Source organism: Monopterus albus, unplaced genomic scaffold (genome assembly GCF_001952655.1).
Source record: "Monopterus albus unplaced genomic scaffold, M_albus_1.0 scaffold279.1, whole genome shotgun sequence".
Classification (NCBI taxonomy): Eukaryota; Metazoa; Chordata; class Actinopteri; order Synbranchiformes; family Synbranchidae; genus Monopterus; species Monopterus albus.
Window position 1 is genome coordinate 366,732 of NW_018128159.1, and position 12,095 is coordinate 378,826.

Genomic DNA, 12,095 nt, shown 5'->3' on the forward strand with positions numbered 1-12,095 from the left:
AGACCCAGGACACGCTGGAGGGACTATGTCTCTCAGCTGGCCTGGGAACGCCTTGGCATTCCCCCGGAGGAGCTGGAGGAAGTGTCTGGAGAGAGGGAAGTCTGGGCATCTTTGCTTAGACTGCTGCCCCCGCGACCCGGTCCCGGATAAGCGGAGGAAAATGGATGGATGGATGGAGACACAGATCCTGCTTTATCATGAAGACCCACATCTGCTCTGTGACAGTGATCAGCTTACAAAGAGAGGGGTGCTGGCATGGATTGACTAAACTATCTTTTGATTGCATGTCTGGATGCTTTCAGCAAGTCACAAATATCAGGTTGACATGGTGATGATGATTTAAGGACTTGATGTGTTCAGTGAACTTTACTGTGTCAACACATTTTAGAGAAGTCTCCTTCTGTTCAGGACACATAAATCACACGGGCAATATACAGTACTAAATGCTTTCACCCTTTAATGAGGATATAAGAAACAATTTCTATGAGGCCAGTACACAGAAGTAGATAAACCTGATATGGTAGGCTCTAAATAAGATACACCAGTTCTATTCAAGTGAGCAAATTAAAAATATACAAACATGTACCACCATTCACTGTGCATATGGATGTGCCTGTGCCCCTACTTATTTCAGTATGTGTAGCTACACACTGCACTGTATGTGCTGCAGTATGTATGTGTGTGCTGTATGAGCAGAAGTGCATGTGTATTTCTGTTTCTTTTCAGATCGAGCCCCCACCCCCACTCCTTTGACTTGAAGTGGTGCATGTTTGTTATGAATCTAACATACAATGTCCAGTGCACACAAGTAACCTTTATTTAATGTGTGCACTCCAGGTTTCACGGTCACACCTGGAAGCTGCCCAATTGAACCACTGTAACAGCAGAGCAGCCGCGTTCAAGGACGCTCCAGCAGTAATAATGAGGGATGGATGTGCATGTGCTGCTCTGCGACTTCCTGTTACCAGACTTATCCTTAAGAGTTGGAAAGTAACTAAGCACATTTTCTCAAGTACAATTTTGCGGTATCTCTACTTTACTTAAGTATTTTCATTTTCTGCTGCTTCATACTTTACTTTTTACTCATTAGATTTATTTGATAACTTTAGTTACTAGTTACTTTTCAGAATGAGATGAATAAAACAAAACACAATATAATCATAATACTATTGATCCTTGGTGGGAAATTCATAAGCTACCCATCAGTATGTAAAGCATGTCATGGACCACAAGCGCCTGCAGAGATTGGTAAAGACTGCGGAGAAGATCACCAGGACTCCACTGCCCTCTCTGCAGAGCATCTACTGCACCGAGTCCGCAGGAAAGCTGCCTCCATTCTCAAAGACCCCACCCACCCCCAGCATGGACTGTTCACACCTCTACCCTCAGGCTGGAGGTTCAGAAGTGTGAAATGCAGGACCTCTAGACTAAAGAACTCTTTTCAACTGCCATCAGACTCCTAAACAGCTGACAGGAGTCTATAATCAGGAACTGCTTCATGTAATGCCACCTGTACTGTTTGCATTCCCAGTTTACACATGCACAATAGCACATTCATTGCCGACTGTTGCACAAATTATTCTTATTATGCTTTTATTATTCCTTTTCACTGCTGTTCTTTCTTTTGATATTGTATACACTACTGTTTATCTACTAGTTTAGGCTTATATTGTTCAGCAGTCACTGTGGACAGCAAAGTAAGAATTTCATTGTGCAGGAAAATGCGTTTCCTTACTGTACAATGTTACTGTATGACAATAAACGCTTTGAATCTTAAATTATAAATACATCAGGTAGTTAACATTAAGCCTACTTTTACCAGCTGCAACATTAAATGTGATGTACACAATGATGTATCATTCATTATAATAATTCACTATTGGCTGTTCCCACGAGGGGTCACCACAGCGAATCGTCACACTAACAACTTGCATGTTTGAAGTCTGGCACATGTTTTAGGCTGGATGCCCTTCCTGACGCAACCCTGAATTGAACCCAGGGTGCAGCAGCGAGAGTGCTGAATCCTAGCCACTAGTCCATCGGGGACCCAATAATATATCAGTCATTATAGTTCAATAATATGATCGACATTCATGTGTAATGTACTATTCTGCAGAATGAGTACTTTTAGTATTTTAAGTAGTTGTGATGTTAATACTTTTGTACTTTTACTTAAGTAATATTTTGAATGCAGCACTTTTGCTTGTAATAGAGCATTTTTACATTGTTGTAATGCCACTTTTACGTAAGTAAACAATTTGAGTATTTCTTCTACCACTGCTTATCCCGCCAGCAACACAAGGACTGAACCAGCGTCAGTTCTGTGCACTATCCTAAAGAGGAGTTGGTTTCCCACTCTGTATTAAACCACTATTTGTGGTTACCCTGGTCTGTCATTTATATTTTTTGTTACCTGAAAAACAACAAGAGAGGGTTCTTTGAAACGTGCTAATGTAAGTTCATCTGTGGATGTAGGTGGTCTCTTGTGATAATATTTCCAAGGACTGAGTGCCCATTTAGCAGTCTGATAAAGAAAGCTCAGTGTGACTGAAGAGCCAGTGTTTCTTTGAGGGATTTCATAAAACAACCAGTTTTGAGTAATCCTGTTTTACTCCCTGGCAGTAAAACATACCAGTGATTCTTTCACATGGGTCTTGCTATAAAATAAAAATCAGGAATGCAAACAGCATACCTGCTGTCTCTTAACACCAGAGCACATGAGCGGAGTGGAGTGGGGAGGAGTGGTGAGAATTTCCACTCTTTGGCCGTGGAGCTGTTCTCCCGCTCTGCACCCCACTCAAAACCGCACTAGGCCACTCCACTCATTAGATTACATCCTGCTTCACTTTAAACAGGAAAAATTTGCATGTATTCATTTTTAGCTGAAACCGTAGCCTTACATCCCAAAGAACAACAATTACTTTTTTCCAAATAGAAATTATTTATTTCAAATTATAGTTAGGCCTATGTAACAAGGAATATAACACAAAAAGCCATATGTAAAATTCAACAGATCAATGGGCCTATTTAAATAAAAATATAAAGGACACCTGTATGACCTTTTGGTTTCCTTTTAAAGTACTTTAGGAAGTCCATTACTGAGCTTGCAACGGCCAACTGTTGACTGGAAAGTGTTGGATGATTGTGCAAGACACAGATGCATTCTGGGTCGGGCTTGGGCAATACTGGAGCAAAATTGGAGCGGGATATGTAGAGTGACGCTCCCTCCTTTTTTAAACAAAGGACGTTCTGCACTCTGTCCAAAATCCCCCCACTCCTGCTCCGCTCACATGCTCTGCTTAAAACCATTTTCATCTTTTCATACAGACAGCAAATTTCAGAAAAGGGATAGTACAATCAGATTCAGTCAGTGATGAGGAGAACCGGCCCTCAGCAGCGCCACCGCCACACAATAACAGTGATCAGCTTACAAAGAGAGGGGTGCTGGCATGGATTGACTAAACTATCTTTTGATTGCATGTCTGGATGCTTTCAGCAAGTCACAAATATCAGGTTGACATGGTGATGATGATTTAAGGACTTGATGTGTTCAGTGAACTTTACTGTGTCAACACATTTTAGAGAAGTCTCCTTCTGTTCAGGACACATAAATCACACGGGCAATATACAGTACTAAATGCTTTCACCCTTTAATGAGGATATAAGAAACAATTTCTATGAGGCCAGTACACAGAAGTAGATAAACCTGATATGGTAGGCTCTAAATAAGATACACCAGTTCTATTCAAGTGAGCAAATTAAAAATATACAAACATGTACCACCATTCACTGTGCATATGGATGTGCCTGTGCCCCTACTTATTTCAGTATGTGTAGCTACACACTGCACTGTATGTGCTGCAGTATGTATGTGTGTGCTGTATGAGCAGAAGTGCATGTGTATTTCTGTTTCTTTTCAGATCGAGCCCCCACCCCCACTCCTTTGACTTGAAGTGGTGCATGTTTGTTATGAATCTAACATACAATGTCCAGTGCACACAAGTAACCTTTATTTAATGTGTGCACTCCAGGTTTCACGGTCACACCTGGAAGCTGCCCAATTGAACCACTGTAACAGCAGAGCAGCCGCGTTCAAGGACGCTCCAGCAGTAATAATGAGGGATGGATGTGCATGTGCTGCTCTGCGACTTCCTGTTACCAGACTTATCCTTAAGAGTTGGAAAGTAACTAAGCACATTTTCTCAAGTACAATTTTGCGGTATCTCTACTTTACTTAAGTATTTTCATTTTCTGCTGCTTCATACTTTACTTTTTACTCATTAGATTTATTTGATAACTTTAGTTACTAGTTACTTTTCAGAATGAGATGAATAAAACAAAACACAATATAATCATAATACTATTGATCCTTGGTGGGAAATTCATAAGCTACCCATCAGTATGTAAAGCATGTCATGGACCACAAGCGCCTGCAGAGATTGGTAAAGACTGCGGAGAAGATCACCAGGACTCCACTGCCCTCTCTGCAGAGCATCTACTGCACCGAGTCCGCAGGAAAGCTGCCTCCATTCTCAAAGACCCCACCCACCCCCAGCATGGACTGTTCACACCTCTACCCTCAGGCTGGAGGTTCAGAAGTGTGAAATGCAGGACCTCTAGACTAAAGAACTCTTTTCAACTGCCATCAGACTCCTAAACAGCTGACAGGAGTCTATAATCAGGAACTGCTTCATGTAATGCCACCTGTACTGTTTGCATTCCCAGTTTACACATGCACAATAGCACATTCATTGCCGACTGTTGCACAAATTATTCTTATTATGCTTTTATTATTCCTTTTCACTGCTGTTCTTTCTTTTGATATTGTATACACTACTGTTTATCTACTAGTTTAGGCTTATATTGTTCAGCAGTCACTGTGGACAGCAAAGTAAGAATTTCATTGTGCAGGAAAATGCGTTTCCTTACTGTACAATGTTACTGTATGACAATAAACGCTTTGAATCTTAAATTATAAATACATCAGGTAGTTAACATTAAGCCTACTTTTACCAGCTGCAACATTAAATGTGATGTACACAATGATGTATCATTCATTATAATAATTCACTATTGGCTGTTCCCACGAGGGGTCACCACAGCGAATCGTCACACTAACAACTTGCATGTTTGAAGTCTGGCACATGTTTTAGGCTGGATGCCCTTCCTGACGCAACCCTGAATTGAACCCAGGGTGCAGCAGCGAGAGTGCTGAATCCTAGCCACTAGTCCATCGGGGACCCAATAATATATCAGTCATTATAGTTCAATAATATGATCGACATTCATGTGTAATGTACTATTCTGCAGAATGAGTACTTTTAGTATTTTAAGTAGTTGTGATGTTAATACTTTTGTACTTTTACTTAAGTAATATTTTGAATGCAGCACTTTTGCTTGTAATAGAGCATTTTTACATTGTTGTAATGCCACTTTTACGTAAGTAAACAATTTGAGTATTTCTTCTACCACTGCTTATCCCGCCAGCAACACAAGGACTGAACCAGCGTCAGTTCTGTGCACTATCCTAAAGAGGAGGTTTCCCACTCTGTATTAAACCACTATTTGTGGTTACCCTGGTCTGTCATTTATATTTTTTGTTACCTGAAAAACAACAAGAGAGGGTTCTTTGAAACGTGCTAATGTAAGTTCATCTGTGGATGTAGGTGGTCTCTTGTGATAATATTTCCAAGGACTGAGTGCCCATTTAGCAGTCTGATAAAGAAAGCTCAGTGTGACTGAAGAGCCAGTGTTTCTTTGAGGGATTTCATAAAACAACCAGTTTTGAGTAATCCTGTTTTACTCCCTGGCAGTAAAACATACCAGTGATTCTTTCACATGGGTCTTGCTATAAAATAAAAATCAGGAATGCAAACAGCATACCTGCTGTCTCTTAACACCAGAGCACATGAGCGGAGTGGAGTGGGGAGGAGTGGTGAGAATTTCCACTCTTTGGCCGTGGAGCTGTTCTCCTGCTCTGCACCCCACTCAAAACCGCACTAGGCCACTCCACTCATTAGATTACATCCTGCTTCACTTTAAACAGGAAAAATTTGCATGTATTCATTTTTAGCTGAAACCGTAGCCTTACATCCCAAAGAACAACAATTACTTTTTTCCAAATAGAAATTATTTATTTCAAATTATAGTTAGGCCTATGTAACAAGGAATATAACACAAAAAGCCATATGTAAAATTCAACAGATCAATGGGCCTATTTAAATAAAAATATAAAGGACACCTGTATGACCTTTTGGTTTCCTTTTAAAGTACTTTAGGAAGTCCATTACTGAGCTTGCAACGGCCAACTGTTGACTGGAAAGTGTTGGATGATTGTGCAAGACACAGATGCATTCTGGGTCGGGCTTGGGCAATACTGGAGCAAAATTGGAGCGGGATATGTAGAGTGACGCTCCCTCCTTTTTTAAACAAAGGACGTTCTGCACTCTGTCCAAAATCCCCCCACTCCTGCTCCGCTCACATGCTCTGCTTAAAACCATTTTCATCTTTTCATACAGACAGCAAATTTCAGAAAAGGGATAGTACAATCAGATTCAGTCAGTGATGAGGAGAACCGGCCCTCAGCAGCGCCACCGCCACAAAATAACAAAAATGCTCAGTGAAATCTGCCTGATACCATGTTGTGTAAACATGTTAGGGTGCCACATACGCAATCATATACACATACAGTACCACATACTCTATCTCACTCACAATCTCCTCTGACTGTGATTTATTGCAGACATCAATGGCACAATGTTGTGGAGAGTGTTGCTATTTTCCCTCGTTGTCCTTCAGTGTTTGTGTAACGGAGCTCAGCCTTTTCCGGTTATTGTGTGAGAGCAACTGAGAGAGGGGTGGTTGGGGGTGGGGGTTAGGGTTAGTGGCCAGAGACTGATGGAGAGGGTAGACAGAATATCTGACACACACACACACTCTAACGTGCACAAATACACACACGAGCAGGCTGACTGACAATCTGTTGGGGTGGATCAGTGTGAACAAGGAGAGGGCTCCCTTTCTAACTAATACACTGATATGCAACAAGCAAACAAATCCATAACCACAAATACACACACTGACGCACAGTCTACTGGGGGTACATTTATGTGTGTAGTGGGACTAACTGACCAGAACTGGCCAGTCTTTTCCATCTCGGCCATGGGAAGTACACCGGATGCAGGGAGTGAGCCAGATCGACTGAGGTCTGAAAGGCTGGTGACTTAAGTGGGAAAAAATGACCACACGGTATGTGACAATGAGTGAAGCTCTGCAGTGAGGAGTCAGAAAGGAAGAAAGATAAGAGTGGATGAAGATAAGAGGAGGTGTTATTTGGGGTTTGGGCCTGGGATAACTCTAATCCATACTATCCAGGTCACTTCTGTCTTCCAACTCCACACACACACACACACACACACACACACACTTAGAAAAAGGCTCAACAACAGTCTGGTTTGGCCACCATGTCTCTGGATTGCTTTAACCAACTGACAGCTTCTTGGTGGTTTGGGATGGAAGGAAGAGGGAGGAAGGAGCAGGAGAGGTGAAAGGACACAAGGGTCGGACCTAATGTTATGCCAGAGAAGAGAGGAAGAGAGCTGGAGGGAAGAAACACTGGGAGATGAAGGCAGGAAGAGGGAGGGAGGGGGCACACAGACCCAAAATAGAGAGACAGACAGTAAGAGGAAGGCAAGAACGAGGCCTCGGGCAGGGGAAGGGACTAGGCACTCTAAAGAAGACAGAGAAGTTGAAGAGAGGGAAGAAAAAGCAGCAACAAACGTCATTCTCCCTTCCTCTCTCAAGGAAAATGCTACACTCCTCCTATCTCTCTCCCTTTCTAGTCTCCTGCCTCGTTCTGTTGCTCCTTAAAAGACAAGGAGGGAAGCAAGACGTGAGAGCTGAGAGATCAGAGAGAGTAGAGGCAGGGGATGGAGGGAAAAGGGTCTGACGAAAAGACAGAGAGCGCAAACCTCCAGTCGATGGTCATCTGCGACATCCACCCGCCTGTGTGCTGTTGTACCAGAGTGCTGCTCCTAATTCTTAATCGCTGTTAATCCCTCAACCATCCATCATCTCTCTCTTCACTTACATTTATGTCCCTCATTGCACTGCTTTCTACTGTATAATTAAAGTCAGGGCTGCAACTAACAATTACAGTATATTAATTACTGATTAATTTGACATTTATTTTCAGTTAATCATTTCTACTGTATAAAATGATATCATGTTTGGCAGGCATTTTTGTCCAAAGTGATGTTCAAGGAATAACTGAAGGTTGAGTGTCTTCTCAAGGACATTAATCATAGGGTCTTGATCCAACAAGACCCTATGATTAATGGATGACCTACTTTACCACCTGAGCTACAGCCACATAAAATGTCAAAGAAATAATGAAAAATTACAACGCAATTTCCCAGAGCTCAAAGATGTGTCTTCAAATTCATCATTTTTTCCAATCAACAATCTGACAAGGTAAAACATTCCTTTTTAAAATTTCTTCTTTCTCCCAGCAGCTTTAGTAATTTTGCTGGAGAAATGGCCTAGTGACTGATCCAGCTGTTTCCAAACCGGTGTGGCTTGTGATCTGGAACAGAGAGGATAATTAAAAAAAAAAAAAAGAAGCAAAGACTAGAGAACAAAAATAGATAAAGAAAAATAGACCTTTTTCACACTTCTGCAATGTAAACCGGAAGTAGATGAGGACAGGCCGGGCAACTTCCGGCCCAAGGGTGAGTAAAAGTACAGTGGCAACATCTAAAAACCTAGGTTTTTGTATTGTAACTGAGTTCTTGTGTTCCAGACGACCCACAACTTAAAAGAAAATGGGTGCAGGGATTAGGTGCAATGAAGGACCAAATTTTAAGGTATAAAGAGGCAGCATGGGGGAGTTGACAGCGGTGCAGCGTGTAGAGCAGTCGTCTCCCAACTGGAAGGTTGAAGGTTCAAATCTCAAGTGCCTGCAGTCCACATGTCAAAGTGTCCTTGGGCAAGACACTGAACCCCCCATTGCCTGTGATGGCAGCGTGTATGCACGCGGCGGCCCAGTGTCCTCAGCTCCAAACATAATTTCGTTGTATGTGTCACAATGTTATGATGATAATAAATAAAGCTTCTCATCTACATGTGCAGTCGGCACTGCTCAGTCCAGAGGACTACAGTGAAGCAGGCAGCAGTCTTCTCAAAAACAGTTGTCCCAAACCTGCTTTCATGGATCAACTTTACCAACCTGTAGCATCTAGCTCTGACTACATCCTTTAAACATTGCAAGACAAGATAGAAAACCATTAGAATGTACAGCAGCTAAGCTAATACTAAAGCTTGCTAGCATAAGCATTATATAGCATATCTTATTCACCAGATTAGTTGTGCACCGATGTACATTCTCGTAGAAGAATTTATATCCTATTTAGTTTATTTCCTTTAACCAAAGAATGAGTCTCTACAATTCTCACAACATCAGCAATGCTGAATTTCGGCAAGGTCAACAGGGGAGATGAAAAACATTCATTTTGACCATGTCACCATGTCGGCCAGTGCAAACCAGAAATGGTTTTGCCCGTGGGCTCTCTCATTCCAGTTTATGTGTAAAAGGTCTATTTGCCTTCTTTTGCAACTTAGATAAATCTGACTGGTTGCCATTCTCGGATTGATCTTGTATTCCTCTAGGTCACCTCGTCCCTTAGAATGGAAACCACTGGACTAACCAATTCATCAACTAAAAATGTTATCAGCTTTGAAACTTTTAAAAGAAGGACACCAGTGATTTAGTATTGCACCATAATGCTGGAGTACTCACAAGAGACAAATCGATGCAGCAAAATTAAAGATAATTTTAGATACTTTTAGTTTCTGGTATGGGTCAAGCTCCAAAAATGCTAGATCCTTCATTTCCCATGATGCAAATAAACAGGCTTTCATTAGACTCTCCCTGCCTCCTAAATGACCATTTCTTTCCAACTTCATACCTTCAGTTTGTAATGCAGACATTCTATTTAAAAAGTGCATCTCAATCTTAAGATAATCCCAGTAGTTAGTTATTCAAACTATAGAAAAACATCCTCCAGAGCCACAGGAGATATTAATGAAGTGTACTCTCAATGGTGAGTAAAATGAACTCCTGGTATCCTTTACAATCTCAACCAGGTGCCTTGTCAACTCACTTTTTTCTTACTTGTTTTTATTCTTCATCTCTCAAGTCTCACCTCTTCTCACCTTTGCACTTCCATTCCTATTTGTTTCTCTCTCCACTTCCAAGGACTAAACTTTTACATTTTAACACCACAGTCTCAATGACTCGTTACTTCCTCTCTCATACATGAGCTGTCAACACAGATAACTCCAATAAAAATGTGGTGTTGACAGTTATTGTCTGAAATGGAGAACTTAACACTCTGCCAGAGGACTATGAGCTGTAATGAAGAGAATAGATTGTGAGGGCTGAGTGGGCAATCGCTCTACACTGACTAATATTGAGGCTGTGAAGCTTTTATTGTGTGTAAACTGACCTGTGAAGAGGTCTCCGTTGCTGTAGGCCTTGCCGCGTCCCTCCTCATCATTGGGCACGGCCGACACCTGCTTGGCTGAGGTGCAGCCCATGGCCTCACACTCTCCTCATCGCACTCTCACCTGGAAAAGGAACAACAGAAGACCTTTCGTATTCACGTCAAACACAATAAAACAAACAACTTCTGCTGTTCTGTTTTTACAGTGCCCCATAAAGATTTCACTTCTCAAAAGAGCTGCACTGTTTGTTCAGTCATACTAACTAACCTCTTCTTTTTTATTCAGCGAACAAAGTGGGTTGAACAATGTGCAAAGCTTGGTACAGTGTTTTCTCACAGCTGTGCGGCAGCTATTAGTGGCACACACCTCACAGCGGGGTGCTAAACCCTGCACTTATTTACTTAGAAAGTATATTCAGCAACTAATATTATATAATTCATTAGTATGGCTTTAAAGCAATAAATAAATTACTGAAATTCTTGTTCATTCCTTTTCTGTAAGTCGACTTATCCAGCCTAAGTCAGAACTTTCTCTTAACATCATGAGTGTAGGAACAATATACTGAATTCAACACAATTATTATTCAGAAAAGAGGGTAAAACCTTGCACCCAGCAGGAGAGTTGACACAAAGCTGTGATTTTCACACACACACACACACTGTCAACCACATTATACTACATACAGTCCTCATGCCACTCACACATGCCATATGCTGTCACTGACAGAGCCCATCTGACTGCCGCCAGTTACAAGAATGCGCACACGCTCACAGTGGGAGCCAATGATCACCCATCACCAAAAACCTTCAGCATCATAAGTGAGAGGAGCAAGAGTGTCAGATGAGGGGGGCTGGAGAGGTTTGGGTTTTATTTTATTAAAAGAGAGGAAGCAGGGTTGTGATGAAGGTGGGCAGGGGTGAAGGAAAAGATAGATAGAAAAAGCCCAGAGAGAGACGAGAGCAGACCTTCAAAAGAATGTTGCCCACCCCTCCTCCCTCCTTCAGGGAACCTAACAGCACTTGAAGGTGACAGCAGGCCAGGGCTTACTCCTGTGTTTAGGCTGCGGCCGACCAACATCCACCTCTCTGGACATGACACAGAGCACCAGGTGTGCAGGGTGCACGATGCGGCTGCTGTGTTAAAGCCGTGTCTGTGTTCATCAGCACTGCATAACATGACTGTATGGATGACTGTGGCTGTGGTGACATTTCTCAGATGTGTAAAGGGACAAGGAACATGAGCAGTCAGTGAATGAAAGAGGTATCACTGAGTGATTGTTATAGAAAATTCAGGTGCACTCACTTTGTGTCTTACCTTTTGAGCTACTGCCTCTGACACTGTTGGCTTGTTCACAACCTGACTGATCATTTCTTTCTCTGTCAGACGTCACTGTAGCACTGTCACCACAGATCTCACCATTTAACTTGTTTTAGAGCCGTCACCTTTTAGTCTCCACCTGAAAAACTATAGGAACTTGTGATAAGAATTAAATATTCGATCTGGCGCTGAACAAAATAATTCCATCCATCCATCCATTTTCTTCCGCTTATCCGGGGCCGGGTCGCGGGGGCAGCAGTCTAAGCAAAGATGCC

General features: G+C 42.0%; 1 protein-coding gene across 2 annotated transcripts in view; it reads right to left on the minus strand.

The window, feature by feature from the left end:
* Positions 1-12,095, minus strand: part of LOC109973072 (uncharacterized protein C1orf21 homolog) — a 41,982-nt gene that overhangs the window by 18,324 nt on the left and 11,563 nt on the right. For both annotated transcript variants that reach the window (XM_020622395.1, XM_020622394.1), the window contains one exon: positions 10,506-10,626. In XM_020622395.1, coding sequence (XP_020478051.1) covers positions 10,506-10,596 — 91 coding nt within the window. In that variant the 5' untranslated portion in view covers positions 10,597-10,626. The remainder of the gene's footprint in view (positions 1-10,505; positions 10,627-12,095) is intronic.